Genomic DNA, 16341 nt, shown 5'->3' on the forward strand with positions numbered 1-16341 from the left:
TCTGTCTTATTCTCTTATCGGTTGACTCTTTAAGATCCACAATTTGAGTGGTTAATCAATGGCTGTCTTACACATTCATTGCTAATGGGTGATTGGTGGAGGTCTGTTTGAGCCCAGTCTACGTGGGTCTCTGGGACTCACTTAGCACTGAAGTAGCCTTTGAGAAGACCCTTGGAGAAGTAATTTAGGAGTTGGAGAAAAGAAGAGGATTTGAGTTTATTCTGAACAGAGCCTAGAGGGGCCTCAAAGGCTATAGACCAAATCAGTTGTTTTTAATAAGGGAACCACACCAGTTGAATCTTTATTGGCCTATTTTTATTAGTACTGTTTGTTTTTAGAATGTTCTCAAACTTTTAACTTAATTTTTAAAGTTTGAATTTTATTGTCCACTGAATCATACGTAGTCCTGGTTGACATTCTTTGTTACTGAAGGAATTTCTTCCCATTTCTTTTTCCTTTAGGGGATTATGCATGAGAGCAAACCCTTCTTTGGTGTGCAGTTCCACCCAGAAGTCAGCCCAGGGCCAACAGACACTGAGGTATGTCAGAAAGATGAGGCCTATTATATATTAAAATTTTTTAAATCAGAAATATATTTATGTGAAAAATTGAGAAACCAAAATAATCACCTGGGTGGTCTTAGTACAGAACATTCTTAAAAAGAGTGCTTTGATAATGCCCATATTGTAAGAAAATTTCCCCATGAATATCATGGAGGAAATTTCTATCTTTTTAAACAGTTAAAGTGGGAAAGCGCTTAAGAAACTGATGCAATGTGATTTTTATTTAAATGATTATCATTCTAATATATTTAGTTCTGAAATTTACAATTGTGGTACTATGCAAATGAATTCCCTCTTGCTATCTCGTTCTCATAACTGAAATGAAATTTTAATCCCCCATCTGTGACTTCACAAAAACCCCTATGGCAACTGGTTGCGTAGCCACGAAGGAAGAATAAACAGCAGCAGGAACAGGAAGAAGGTCAGGGGTGTTGGGAGGGGAGAGGGTATACGTGCACATACATATGAGTCAGATGGCTTAAGAAAAGAACCATAAGGAATGCTTAGAGGAGTTTTGTTTTTAATTTAAATATTTTTACTTTTTTGTGTGAGCTTCTGGTTCAATGTTCAAGAACATCTTTCCAAACAAGAGCTTGCGGTGATACTCAGAAAAGTCTGGGAAGTCTGAAGTGACTCTTCCTCTCCTATACCCTAGGGCCTCCAGTAGTAATGCTGACAATTCTTCCTTGTCATGAGATGCTCTCAGAAAAGACACCTAGGTAAAACAAAGAGGAGAATAAAAATTTTCCCATTGTAGACTCTACTTCCTCATCCCTGAGTTGCCTTTTCAGATATTTGTATTTTGTTCTTGTTTTAATATTATTAGGAAAGAATGGTTCTTAATAGCCAAAGTCACTACAACATTACCTACCCATGATGACACTCAAAAATAAAATTTAGTTTCGTATATCTATTGCCTAATGCATGTTAATAGTTTTTTAACTTAAAATTTAAATTATTTGCCTATAGTAGGACTTCAGATTAGGAACACTGAAATTAAGATATGTGATATCCAGTATCACTTAGTTCTTTTTTTCTCCTGTCCTGCCAAATAGTTGCAAAATAAATATCTTTGTTGAAATTTGTCACGTCTAGTGCAACAGTGGAAGTAAATCATTGATAAAGTTTAAGAATAACCTTAGAGATATTTTTATACGTAATACAATCTTTAGAGATATTTTTGACCTGATAGAAAATTTAAATATCCAGTTATTTCTAACTTTAGGGTGCATAAGTAATATAGCTTCATTTTTTTCTTTTTGCATAGTTAGAATTTTATTTAGAAGAAGAAAATGATTCATAATTAAGGGGCTGAAAATGACATTCTCAGAAGGCATTATTTGAAATGTTCATTCTCTGCTGAAAACTTTTTTTTTTTTACATCTTTACTAGATTATCATTGCTTTACAATGTTGTGTTAGTTTCTGCTGTACAACAAAGTGAATCAGCTATATGTATACCTATATTGAAAACTTTCTTTTAATAGGATTTGACATGAGCAGTTAGAAGTGTTTATTTGATCTAATTCTTATAGTAGTAAATATTTAGTTTTGCCAGCTTTGGCAAAACAAAATCAAAAACAAAAAAAACAAAAAAACAAATACTGCATAGCAATACTTATCCTAAAAAGTTATTTGTTGCTTGTCTAAAGTTCAACTTGAACTGGGTATACTGTATTTTGTCTGAGAATTTTGTGAGTTTTGAAACTTCTAACTAGTTGGCTATATTTTTTTTTCTAGTACCTGTTTGATTCCTTTTTCTCACTGATAAAGAAGGAGAAAGGTACCACAATTACATCAGTTCTACCGAAGCCGGCCCTAGTAGCATCTCGAGTTGAGGTCAGTATATGTGGGCTTCCTTTTGGTTTATGTATTTTGGATTTTCTCTATTGTGTGATGACTTCTTTTTTAAGTGAATGATGTAAACCTTTTTGATGTCTATGAAAAATGATTGGTAATATTGCAATCACCCATCATCTTAGCATCTAATTATTTGGTCTGTTCTAGATGATTCATTGGATGATCATTGGAATCTTCATGTTTTGATTTAAAAATCATATCTTTTAAAGTTCACTTCTTCTAGAACATTTGTAATGAAAATAATTTAATAGAGAATAAGGTTTAATTTAGTTTCAAATTTGATATATTTTCCATTACTCAATAAACCATAGCCCTATGTATGCTTGAGATACAGTTCAGACTACAGAATCATTATAGACGATAGAAATTTTTGTTTCAACGAAAAACCCAAGCGAACTTTTGGACAACCCAATACCTCTAAAGAGCAGATAGATAAGGATTAATATAGTGTAAGACTCGACTCCTTATTTGTTTGAATATGTATTTAATATGGAAGGGTTTCTACACATTTCCTTCATAGTTAAGGCACACCCACACCCACACCATTATTACATAAAATTTAGAAGGGTGTATGTATATTTTTAAGTATATACATACATATATATATATATATAAAATCCTCTTTTTATGAACAAAAAGAATTGATTTATATGTTTACATGAAATGATAAATTGAGTTAGATGGTTTGTTTTAAAGATTTCTATGACAGCCTTTTTTCCTGAGATGGAGAGATGGGAGGTAATCCAGCCACTCAATGTGGAATCAAACTGTGGATTCTTGGTAGCTAAAGAAGCCAACCCACCATACAGTGTATTTCTCAAAATATCAACTCATGTTTTTCAGATGCTTTTCTTTTTTTAAATAGTGAGGGAAAAGTGTAATTTGGGATTCTACATTGCATTGCACAGAGTAGGCACTCCATAAATACAAAACAAGTTTCCCAAGTCCTTGTCTCTTGCAGTGACCTAGAACATCTTTCTCCTCTGAAGGGCTTGGCAGTTGTGGTTAAAAAATAAGCAGAATTATTATTTGCTTGAAATCATATATACAATTTGTATGAATTTCAGTATGCTGGCAAAACATGATCTTTTCATTACTGTATTTTCTGTAAATATTTCTGGACTGAACTGCAAAGTAAAGGCAAAATGTAAATATGAAGGTGTCCCTGTGTCCCCTTGCCTCCTGTGTTTTCTCTTCGTTTGTTAGGAAGGGCTTGTTTGTATTTATGCCTATTCTTTGTCCAGTGGAAACCCATGGACATTTAATCAATTAAATTTTAAGGAGATTTTTATCTAAAAATTATATATATAAATTATATTTATTATATATACACATATAGATATACATTTCCATATATATTTATGTAGTTATTTTTAGATATTTATATATATTTAATTAAAATGTAGACCTCTTCCAAAAAGTTTTTACTTAAGTGAAAAAAACCATGATCTTTGGAAATTCCTTTTTGAAATTAGAGATGTTTAAATTGTTGGTCTTTTTACTCATATATTATGTATATTTCAAAACATTGTACTTTAAATCACCACATAAACACAGACAATATAGTTTATCTTTCCCATACTTAACAATGACTAATTTCCCCATCTTAATAATAAAAGCAATGCTATCTTCTTATTACTTACAGGTTTCCAAAGTCCTTATCCTAGGATCCGGAGGTCTGTCCATTGGTCAGGCAGGTGAATTTGATTACTCTGGATCGCAAGCTGTAAAAGCCATGAAGGTGAGAGACTCTGATCTTTGCTGGAATTAATATACACTCCCTTTAATGAGTCTAATTAGTATTTTATAATTTAGATTTATGACACTACCTCTTTTCAAAGTCACTATAATTAATTTCCTTCCACATCTTATATGAAAGGAAGTTTGATCACAGACAAGATTTTTAACTTAAATGTGCACACCTGCAAATTAAGAAGGTTGGATTGATCTCCAGAATTATCTATGTTATCACCTATTTATACTGAAAACATAAATCTACACTTATAGATGTTACTCAATGAGGCAGTGAGCTTTTAAAACATATTTGTCTTTTGTGTGAAAGAGGGAATTTGGGTATCCCTGGTGCTCTAAAGTACTTCAAGTGTTCTACAGGATGCTTCAGGCATCTCTTTGGTTGAAAGGGGGGAAGATCCAGCTGGAGGAACAAAGGCAACAATGCCTTTTGTTCAAGCTTTAGAAGTTATTTCAGGTCACCTAATTCCCCCATCTGTGACTCGGACTGGATGACCTACCAGGAAGGTATGGCTGGATTTTCAAGTGGAATAGAGGGTTTGATACCTAAGTTGGGAAGAATATCCTCCCTGTTTCTTCAGAGTCTCTCGAAATCTCCCCAACCTTTATCATAGTAAAATAAGCCTTTAGAAAACTGACACTGTAAGTGTAAGATATTTCTATTGAAGAGCTAACTTGGCTTCTCTTTGGTGTCCTTATTTTCCAGGATAGTCCCCATTTTGGTGCTAATCAAGCCATCCAAAGTCAATGTGAGCTCTCTGTGACCTTGCCACAGGCTTTGTGGTGTCAAGCCACTCTTACCAAGAGACCTGGCTAGGAGAGAGCAACATAGGGAAGGAAGCAGGAGACTAGGACAACCAACAAGAAAAACAGTTGGCCAAAATTTTCCTTTTTTCCTTTGCTTTATTCAGTATTCTATATACAGAGATTTTCACTGGACAGATGTCTGTTGAAAACAGACACAACCCCCCAATTACCTTACTCTTCTTTCCATTTGTTTTTATTTTTAATACTCTTCTCCATACACCCATGGATGTTCACCCCATCCACACATGTATTTTGTGTACATTTTCAAAGTGTGCTTTATTTCCTTGTATTAAGATTCAATTTATCTTTAGATAGATAATTAGTGGGTATCCAATGGTTCAGATTGGTTAGCACACAGTCTAAGTGGGTTAAGGGTTTAGAACACATTTAAGTAGCATGAAATTTTTTATCCTATTTGGTAGTTTTATAAAGAATTAATATTTTTATAGGTTGTATTTTTTATATGCATTACATCCAAAAGGTGAAGTTATTGATTTGAACTGAAGAATAGGAATTATTAGATATAGTATTGTGATTAAGAGGTTAATAAAGATGAATTTATGCACTAAGTATTTTTAAAAACTTAGATTGTGCATAAATTATAGCTGGAATTATATTAGAAAAAAATGATGTAACATTTATTAAAATGGTTTGAATAGACACTCATCACATGAATTTATGGGACCTTTTCCTATGTAATTTGATTTATAAAAATAGCTATATTCATTGTATAGCACATGCAGGAAAATATTTAACAAATATGCCTATCCATTGGTACTTTTCTCTAGTAGTGAGACGTTCTATAACTTCTGTTTATGATGTGCTCTCCGTTTGGACTCAATTATTTAAATTCTAACCCATATTTTAAATGCATTTGCTTATCTACATGTATCTATTCAATATTTTGTTAACAATACTCTTTAAAATAGTTCCTTACAATCTTAGAGAGGACTCATATTGAGGAAAGGGCGTAGAACTTGAGTCATAAGACTTGGATTAGAGCCCTAATTTTGTCATTTATCAGCTGTATGATCTTTGGCAGGTCACTTAACCTTACTGAATCTCAGTTTCTTCATCTGTAAGGTGAAAATTTCTTTTATAGTCTTGCTATAAAAATCAAGTAAATTAACAAAAAAGTACACTACAAGTTTTAAGGCACTATTTGAATTTAAAGTAGTATGAAATATATTTAATTTTTCATTTGGATCCACCGCACCCCCAAGGATATGTAGGGCTTTCAATGATGATTTCTATACTTTCATATGAATATTTTGTTGACTTTTTAGAAGACTTCAAAATTGACATGCTAATAGGTAAAAAAACAAGAACCATCTGGCCGGATTTCATAATAATTAGTTTACTAAATGTCACCCTCATCCTGGTCTATAAAGCTATTATCCTTAGTAGCCTACATGAAGAATTATTTTAGGGGTCTCTCCAGATGTCAGGAATGAGATAAGGCTATGAATATCTTCACACACACACAAATTTTTATTTTTTATTTTTTGCCATATGGTCAATTTTCTTTTTATATAATATGTACAAACAGTTGTATAATGCTCTTTGTCAAAGCACTACAGCAGGCATGAAAATCTAAAGAAAATGGAAACCAACAGAAGGCTCTCAGTGCTTCCAGCTAGAAGGGAACACATTATCTTGGATTTAAAACGTACGCTCAATGCTGTGCTTCAATAAACGTTAGAAAAGGAAGCAGCTTTGATGCTGCCTTTTTTCCATTTTATGTTTTACTCATTCAAAAAAATTTGGAATATTTTATTCTTTTAAGGTCGACTGAGCTGTAAAATTGAGTAGTATTTGTGGACCTCCAGTCAAATTCTATAGAAAACATCTCCAGCTTTCCTTGATACCTACAGTGACAAGGAATTCAGGGTGATCCTCAGGAGGTAGCCAGCTCTTTTTGGATAGTTTTATTTTCAAGCAGTTTTCTTCCTTCCTTTTACCAAATGTTTGTCATCCTTTAACTTCCATTCACACTAGTTCCATTACTGATCTCTAGAGCCCACAGAATAACCTAAAAGTTTTGTTACCTGATAATACCCTTCATTTGAATATGATTTTTCTCTTTAGACCATATATTAAGACTCTAGATCTTTTTGTTTCTTTCAGGAAGAAAATGTCAAAACTGTCCTGATGAACCCAAACATTGCATCGGTGCAAACCAATGAAGTGGGCTTAAAGCAAGCAGATACTGTCTACTTCCTCCCCATCACCCCTCAGTTTGTCACAGAGGTTATCAAGGCAGAACGGCCAGATGGATTAATTCTAGGCATGGGTGGCCAGACAGCTCTGAACTGTGGTGAGTTCTTTTATTTGCAGAGTTTTGGTTCACACACTTATATATAATATTTTTTTGTTTGAATTTATTTAGCAGTTGTGCTCTGTGTGTTCATAAAAGTAAAGTTTTCTGCTGTGTAAGGAAGCTTAGTAAACAGCCACCTGAAAATGTCACATGATGAACATTACCAGTTTATTTCACAGAACAGCTGGGGGACAAAAAGAAACCTTTTGCTTTAATGCTCCAGGGTGACTGAGTAGGTTTTTTGAGTCCCCCTCCTCCATCACAGGATACTGCTTTTCTCTGTTACCAGTGAAACTCTGAGAACTACTATGAGTGAAAAAGGGGAATTAACATTGATTAAGTGCTCTGTGCTCTTATGTATCAGCCCTGTGACATTTGACTTTCACATATATTTTCATGTTTACATAGATCAGTCTCTCTACCATCCCTTCATGCATCTGCTGAGTCCAATGCTCTGTCCTATTTAAAATATTTCAAACCTTTAGAATTAGATCATGAATGAGAATCTCATTGGCTAGTTTGGGTAAGCAGTTGGTGATATAATTTGTATGTGAACTATAAAAAACAGCCAAAGTTAGATGTTAAGTTAGTGGGAACACAAACAATTTTGTTAATTTTTAACCTAGATAGATACCCACATCACTGAGATTATTTACATAAGAGAAGCTCATATAGGAATAGACCTTCCTTAGAAGGAAATGAAATATACTAAAATCTTAAGGCTCACTGTAATCCTATGATTTTTATTAATGAGAATAATAAAAATCATTTGGAGAAGGTGATAATATACATAACAGTAGCACCAGCAAAATGTTTTGCTAAAATGTCTTCAGAATTTTTCTTTCAAAAATTTTTTTACTCTAAATGCAATTCTGTTGTGGACTCTGGTGGCTTTTTGGAGTTAAGATTTTTTTTAAAAAAAGTTGTATTCAGATATCTGTTATAGAAAACATAAGAGTTTGATAAAAACAGATTTATTTTGTTTTTCTGTAGGAGTGGAACTATTTAAGAGAGGTGTGCTCAAGGAATATGGCGTGAAAGTCCTGGGAACCTCAGTTGAATCCATTATGGCCACAGAAGATAGACAGCTGTTCTCAGACAAACTAAATGAGATTAATGAAAAGATTGCTCCAAGCTTTGCAGTGGAATCGGTAAGAAATCTTTGTTCTGGAGAAACAGGACCATTATGTGTCTTGCGTTGTAGAGAGAATGATTTGTCATGCCTAAAAATAATAAAGTATTATATTTGTATATGTTATCTTCCAGAAATGTGTTATTACTTCAGACATTGTGTATTAATTGTGGCATTCAATGCTGAAACATTAAGGACAGGTATTAATAGTTTATTTTTATGAAAAGGGAAGCATAAGCTCAAAGATGATGTGGTTTATCAATGGCTGAAGTGACCTGAGTATCAAATCTCCTGAATCAAAACAAAGAACCATATCAACTTGCAATGCCAAAGTAATTTTTACCTTCTTCCTGGGATCAGTCACACATTTTGTAAGTGCGAATGTCCTGCAAATGGGAAATGGTTGAATTTAAATTTTTTTTTAGGGACTTCCCTGGTGGTCCAGTGGTTGTCTCTGTGTTTCCACTGCAGGGGGCACAGATTTGATCCCTGGGTGAGGAAGTAAGATCCTGCATGCCGTGCAGCATGGCCAAAAAATAAACAAACAATTTTTTTTGTGTTAGAATGGAATAAACATTTTACAAGAAAATTATCTAGAAAAAAAAGCTGTTGGATCTAATCAGTAATATTTATGACTGAGAAACCTGTGGCTTAGATGGTTAAAGAGGACAGATTGTTTTGCATTTCTCTTAATCATTTTCCATTGTATCCTGTGCCTATTGATGGGCTATTACGAGGTGCCAGGAAAAGATCAGCTTCCTGTACATCTCTTTTTGTCCCTGACTTTATTCCTGATTTCAGTCAGTGAAATGGGGGTACTGGAGACAGTTTCTGATGCAACTTCCTCAGTGTAGAAATAGGCAAATCCTCTGGGATAAGGCAAGTACTGCTGGGACAACTAAAAATGGGCTATGTATGTTTTCAGAAAAGCATGCTATCAAGTATATAGCAAGTTGCAAAGCTGTCAATCAGGAACAATCCCAGGATAGCTCTGCTGAACATGTGGAAAGCTCCTGCCATACATTTATTCTTTCATTGCCAGATTTAATTATGTCCTTGCTTCCTTAGGATGAGAAACAGGCATATGGGAAAGGTATAATTACATTCCCATTGGTAGTGTAATAATATTCCATGACAGAAAAATATAGCCAACATATGCTGTATTCTGTAAGTTTAAAAAAAAAATCCCAAGCTTCTGAGACTACTCTCTGACTGAACTTGAAAAATGAAAAATCTCTTTCTATATAATATTCCTAATGGCTTATTGCAGTAATATCAAGTTAGATTCTGTAGTAGAAAACCTTGTTTTGTTAAGAGACGAAGACTTTTAAACTGAACTTAAAAATTCAATATAGCTCCCATTCTCAAATTAATGGCAACTATCTCACCTCTGGCCATTGTTTTATTTTTTATATTGCAAAATAAAATTTACCCCAAAGGTGTTAAAAAAGAGCCTTCACTGTATATTAAAAAATTCTAAAATTTAACTTAAAATTTGTAAAATAACACTTGGTTTTCAGAAGGAGATGAGGGAATAATAGAACATTGCCATAGTCATTTTTTCCAAATAAACTGATTTACCTGAATTACCAGACTCTCTTGGTTGGTCTTTTCTACTGTCAGCTTTTAAAACTTTGAGTCCTTGTTCTTGTTGACAGGTTGAGGATGCACTGAAGGCGGCAGACACCATTGGCTACCCGGTGATGATCCGTTCTGCCTATGCCCTGGGCGGGTTAGGCTCAGGCATATGTCCTAATAGGGAGATCTTACTGGACCTCAGCACAAAGGTGTGTATTTTCGCAGATCAAATTCTGACCAGCCAAGAAAACTCCCTGATGTAGTCTTTCAATTAGAGAAAGTTATGTAGATAAGAAATAACCTTTTCTCTGTTTATAAATCACTGCCACACCTCTAAACTGTTGTCCAAGACATGACAGACACTTTTGAAAGGGAAATACAGTGCAATTACTTACACTGGAACATAGCATTAACCCAAAGTCCGTCTTTACTGTACTGTCTATTGATTTCATTGATAGGCAGTCAATCCAGTTCCATCTCCCTCTGCTACAAAATCTGCTCCAAAACACCCATCATGCTAAAATATATTTTAGTGGTTTAAAAAAAAACACAATATAATGTCCCATTTTGCCATTATCTTTTGAAACAATAAGACATGGATGACATCCGGTAAGGGAAATAAAACACATTGAGTAATTTAGCTTTACCTCAAATTCAGGTGTTTAAAATATATACAATATAAACCTCTTAGTACTATGAATGAGTGATTACTCTGCCAACTGCCACACACATATAGAAGCAAAAGTGAAATCTGAGTGCTTACCATTTACATAAAAATCACTTTATTTCTGAATACTCCTTTTCTTAAGTATTAAAGGGAAGATCTTGAAAATTAAGATATGCTTCAAAAAATGAATTAGAGATTAACACAGAAATCATGCTTCATGAAATCAGCGACTTTTGCCCACACTCTACTCCCACAGAATAGAGCAGTGCCTTGCAATACTGGGGCTCAGTAAGTGCTTGTTGAATGAATGAATATGTGTGTGGGCAAAGAGGCTCATGTAACTTTCCATGTAGCAGTTATGGATGTCAAGCTGACAGAATTATTGTGACGGCTATTTTTAGGGGTGCTGAGTAAATATCAAGCAGAGTTTATACCTTTATCATTATTTACTTTTTAGAGTGAAAAAGAATCAGCCCTTGAATTGTTGACTTAAGATTTTGAGAACAAACAAATAAAATTAAATGTATTTTAATAACTGCAATGACAAACGTACATGTCTACAAATTGGATTGAGTTTTTCTAAAGTTGCCAAAAAACACCCCCAAAAGGGAAACATATCTAATATAAATGTTCCTTGTTTCCATCTGGACTTCTGAATCATGTATTTAAAGAAAAGACATGTTTATGGAAGTATACATTTTTTTCCTCTAGCATATTAGATGTTCCCAATGTTTTTATTTTTTTTAATTTTTAAATCTTTATTGGAGTATAATTGCTTTACAATGGTGTGTTAGTTTCTGCTGTATAACAAAAGTGACTCATCTGTACATATACATATATCCCCATATCTCCTCCCTCTTGCGTCTCCCTAACAGCCTCCCTATCCCACCCCTCTAGGTGGTCACAAAGCACCGAGCTGATCTCCCTGTGCTATGTGGCTGCTTCCCACTAGCTATATATTTTACATCTGGTAGTGTATATATGTCAATGCCACTCTCTCACTTCGTCCCAGCTTACCCTTACCCCTCCCTGTGTCCTCAAAGCCATTCTCTATGTCTGCATCTTTATTACTGGCCTGCCCCTAGGTTTTTCAGAAACTTTTATTTTTTTTAGATTCCATATATATGTGTTAGCATATGGTATTTGTTTTTCTCTTTCTGACTTACTTCACTCTGTATGACAGATTCTATGTCCATCCACCTCACTACAAATAACTCAATTTTGTTTCTTTTTATGGGTGAGTAATATTCCATTGTATATATGTGCCACATCTTCTTTATCCATTCATCTGTCCATGGACACTTAGGTTGCTTCCATGTCCTGGCTATTGTAAATAGAGCTGCAATGAACATTGTGGTACATGACTCTTTTTGAATTATGGTTTTCACAGGGTATATGCCCAGGAGTGGGATTGCTGGGTCATATGGTAGTTCTATTTTTAGTTTTTTAAGTAACCTCCATACTGTTCTCCATAGTGGCTGTATCAGTTTACATTCCCACCAACAGTGCAATAGTGTTCCCTTTTCTCCACACCCTCTCCAGCATTTATTGTTTGTAGATTTTTTGATGATGGCCATTCTGACCGGTGTGAGATGATATCTCATTGTAGTTTTGATTTGCATTTCTCTAATGATTGGTGATGTTGAGCATTCTTTCAAGTGCTTGTTGACAATCTGTATATCTTCTTTGGAGAAATGTCTATTTAGGTCTTCTGCCAATTATTGGATTGGGTTGTATTTTTTTTTTTGATATTGAGCTGCATGAGCTGCTTGTAAATTTTGGAGATTAATCCTTTGTCAGTTGCTTAATTTGCAAATATTTTATCCCATTCTGAGGGTTGTCTTTTTGTCTTGTGTATGATTTCCTTTGCTGTGCAAATGCTTTTAAGTTGCATTAGGTTCCATTTGTTTATTTTTGTTTTGATTTTCATTTCTCTAGGAGGTGGGTCAAAAAGGATCTTGCTGTGATTTATGTCATAGAGAGTTCTACCTATGTTTTCCTCTAAGAGTTTGGTAGTGTCTGACCTTACATTTAGGTCTTTAATCCATTTTGAGTTTATTATTGTGTATGGTGTTAGGGAGTGTTCTAATTTCATTCTTTTACATGTAGCTGTCCAGTTTTCCCAGCACCACTTATTGAAGAGGCTGTCTTTTCTCCATTGTATATTTTTGCCTCCTTTATCAAAAACAGGGGGACCATATGTGTATGGGTTTATCTCTGGGCTTTCTATCCTGTTCCATTCATCTCTATTTCTGTTTTTGTGCCAGTAACATACTGTCTTGATTACTGTAGCTTTGTAGTATAGTCTGAAGTCTGGGAGCCTGATTCCTTCAGATCTGTTTTTCTTTCTCAAGAGTGCTTTGGCTATTCGGGGTCTTTTTTGTTTCCATACAAATTGTGAAATCTTTTGTTCTAGTTCTGTGAAAAATGCCATTGGTAATTTGATAAGGATTGCATTGAACCTGTAGATTCCTTTGGGTAGTATAGTCATTTTCACAAAGTTGATTCTTCCAATCCAAGAACATGGTATATCTCTCCATCTGTTTGTATCATCCTTAATTTCTTTCATCAGTGTCTTACAGTTTTCTGCATACAGATCTTTTGTCTCCTTAGGTAGGTTTAATCCCAGGTATTTTATTCTTTTTGTTGCAATGGTAAATGTGAGTGTTTCCTTAACTTCTCTTTCAGATTTTTCATCATTAGTGTATAGGAATGCAAGAGATTTCTGTGCATTACTTTTGTATCCTGCTACTTTACCAAATTCATTGATTAGCTCTAGTAACTTTCTGGTAGAGTCTTTAGGATTCTCTATGTATAGTGTCATGTCATCTGCAGACAGTGACAGCTTTACTTCTTCTTTTCCAGTTTGGATTCCTTTCATTTCTTTTTCTTCTCTGATTGCTGTGGCTAAAACTTCCAAAACTATGTTGAATAATAGTGGTGAGTGTGGGCAACCTTGTCTTCTTCCTGATCTTAGTGGAAATGGTTTCAGTTTTGCAGAATTGAGAACGATGTTGGCTCTGGGTTTGTCATTTATGGCCTTTATTATGTTGAGATAAATTCCCTCTATGCCTGCTTTCTGGAGTGTTTTTATCATAAATGGGTGTTGAATTTTGTTGAAAGCTTGTTCTGCATCTATTGAGATGATCATATGGTTTTTATAGTTCAGTTTGTTAGTACGGTGTATCACATTGATTGATTTGCTTATATTGAAGAATCCTTGCATTCCAGAATAAACCCCACTTGATCATGGTGTATGATCTTTTTAATGTGCTGCTGGATTCTGTTTGCTAGTATTTTGTTGAGGATTTTTGCACCTATGTTCATCAGTGATATTGGCCTGTAGTTTTCTTTCTTTGTGACATCTTTGTCTGGTTTTGGCATCAGGGTGATGGTGGCCTCATAGAATGAGTTGGGGAGAGTTCCTCCCTCTGCTATATTATGGAAGAGTTTTGGAAGGATAGGTGTTAGCTCTTCTCTAAATATTTGATAGAATTTGCCTGTGAAGCCATCTGGTCCTGAGCTTTTGTTTCTTGGAAGATTTTTAATCACAATCTCAATTTCAGTCCTTGTGATTGAGCTGTTTATATTTTCTATTTCTCCCTGGTTCAGTCTCGGAAAGTTGTGTGTTTCTACGAATTTGTCCATTTCTTCCAGATTGTCCATTTTATTGGCATATAGTTGCTTGTAGTAATCTCTCATAATCCTTTGTATTTCTGCAGGGTCAGTTGTTACTTCTCCTTTTTCATTTCTAATTCTATTGATTTGAGTCTTCTCCCTTTTTTTCTTGATGAGTCTGGCTAATGGTTTATCAATTTTGTTTATCTTCTCAAAGAACCAGCTGTTAGTTTTATTGATCTTTGCTGTTGTTTTCTTCTTTTATTTTTCATTTATTTCTGATCTGATCTTTATGATTTCTATCATTCTGCTAACTTTGGGGTTTTGTTCTTCTTTTTTCTCTAATCGCTTTAGGTGTAAGGTTAGTTTGTTTATTTGAGGTGTTTCTTGTTTCCTGAGGTACGATTGTATTGCTATATACTTCCCTCTTAGAACTGCTTTTGCTGCATCCCATAGGTTTTGGGTCATCGTGTTTTTATTGTCATTTGTTTCTAGGTATTTTTTGATTTTCTCTTTGTTTTCTTCAGTGATCTTTTGGTTACTAAGTAGTGTATTTTTTAGACACCATGTGTTTGTATTTTTTACAGATTTTTTCCTGTAATTGATATCTAGTCTCATAGCATTGTGGTCGGAAAAGATACTTGATACAATTTCAATTTTCTTAAATTTACCATTGCTTGATTTGTGACCCAAGATATGATCTATCCTGGAGAATGTTCCTTGAGCACTTGAGAAGAAAGTGTATTCTCTTGTTTTGGGATGGAATGTCATATAAATATCAATTAAGTCTTTCTTGTTTAATGTATCATTTAAAGCTTGTGTTGTCTTATTTATTTTAATATTGGATGACCTGTCCATTGGTGAAAGTGGGGTGTTAAAGTCCCCTACTATGATTGTGTTACTGTCTATTTCCCCTTTTATGGCTGTTAACATTTTCCTTGTGTATTGAGGTGCTCCTACGTTTGGTGCATAAATATTTAAAATAGTTATATCTTCTTCTTGGATTGATCCCTTGAGCATTATGTAATGTCCTCTTTTTCTCTTGTAATACTCTTTATTTTAATGTCTATTTTGCCTGATATGAGAATTGCTACTCCAGCTTTCTTTTGATTTCCATTTGCATGGAGTATCTTTTTCCATCCCCTCACTTTCAGTCTCTTTGTGTCCCTAGGTCTGAAGTAGGGCTCTTGTAGACAGCATATATATGGGTCTTGTTTTTGCATCCATTCAGCCAGTCTGTGTCTTTTGATTGGAGCATTTAATCCATTTTCTTTTAAGGTAGTTATCGATATGTATTTTCCCATGACCATTTTCTTAATTGTTTTGGGTTTGTTATTGTAGGTCTTTTCCTTCTCTCATGTTTCCTGCCTAGAGAAGTTCCTTTAGCCTTTGTTGTAAAGCTGGTTTGCTGGTGCTGAATTCGCTTAGCTTTTGCTTGTCTGTAAAGGTTTTTATTTCCCCGTTGAATCTCAATGAGTTCCTTGCTGGGTAGAGTCATCTTGGTTGTAGGTTTTTCCCTTTCATCACTTTAAATATGTCCTGCCACTCCCTTCTGGCTTGCAGAGTTTCTCCTGAAAGATCAGCTGTTAACCTTATGGGGATTCCCGTGTATGTTATTTGTTGCTTTTCCCTTGCTGCTTTTAATATTTTTTCTTTGTATTTAATTTTTGATAGTTTGATTAATATGTGTCTTGGTGTGTTTCTCCTTGGATTTTTCCTGTATGGGGCCCTCTGCACTTCCTCGACGTGATTAACTATTTCCTCTTCTGTATTAGGGAAGTTTTCAACTATGATCTCTTCAAATATTTTCTCAGTCCCTTCCTTTTTCTATTCTTCTTCTGGGACCCCTATAATTCGAATGTTTGTACGTTTAATGTTGTCCCAGAGGTCTCTGAGACTGTCCTCAATTCTTTTCATTCGTTTTTCTTTAATCTGCTCTGCAGTAGTTATTTCCACTATTTTATCTTCCAGGTCACTTATCTGTTCTTCTGCCTCAGTTATTCTGCTATTGATTCCTTCTAGAGAATTTTTAATTTCATTTATTG

General features: G+C 34.5%; 1 protein-coding gene and 1 long non-coding RNA gene across 2 annotated transcripts in view; both read left to right on the forward strand.

Annotated features, from left to right (window-relative positions):
• The window catches only part of LOC309663438, a 237947-nt gene that overhangs the window by 73914 nt on the left and 147692 nt on the right, over window positions 1-16341 (forward strand). The gene's annotated exons all lie outside the window — the stretch shown is intronic.
• CPS1 (carbamoyl-phosphate synthase 1) overlaps window positions 1-16341 on the forward strand; it is a 141542-nt gene that overhangs the window by 41662 nt on the left and 83539 nt on the right. The window contains exons 11-16 of the mRNA XM_082466953.1: window positions 462-539; window positions 2303-2401; window positions 4068-4163; window positions 7109-7298; window positions 8295-8452; window positions 10092-10220. Of these exons, the coding sequence (XP_082323079.1) occupies window positions 462-539; window positions 2303-2401; window positions 4068-4163; window positions 7109-7298; window positions 8295-8452; window positions 10092-10220 (750 nt within the window). The remainder of the gene's footprint in view (window positions 1-461; window positions 540-2302; window positions 2402-4067; window positions 4164-7108; window positions 7299-8294; window positions 8453-10091; window positions 10221-16341) is intronic.

Source organism: Balaenoptera physalus (assembly GCF_965194825.1).
Source record: "Balaenoptera physalus genome assembly, chromosome: 6".
In the NCBI taxonomy this organism is placed as follows: domain Eukaryota; kingdom Metazoa; phylum Chordata; class Mammalia; order Artiodactyla; family Balaenopteridae; genus Balaenoptera; species Balaenoptera physalus.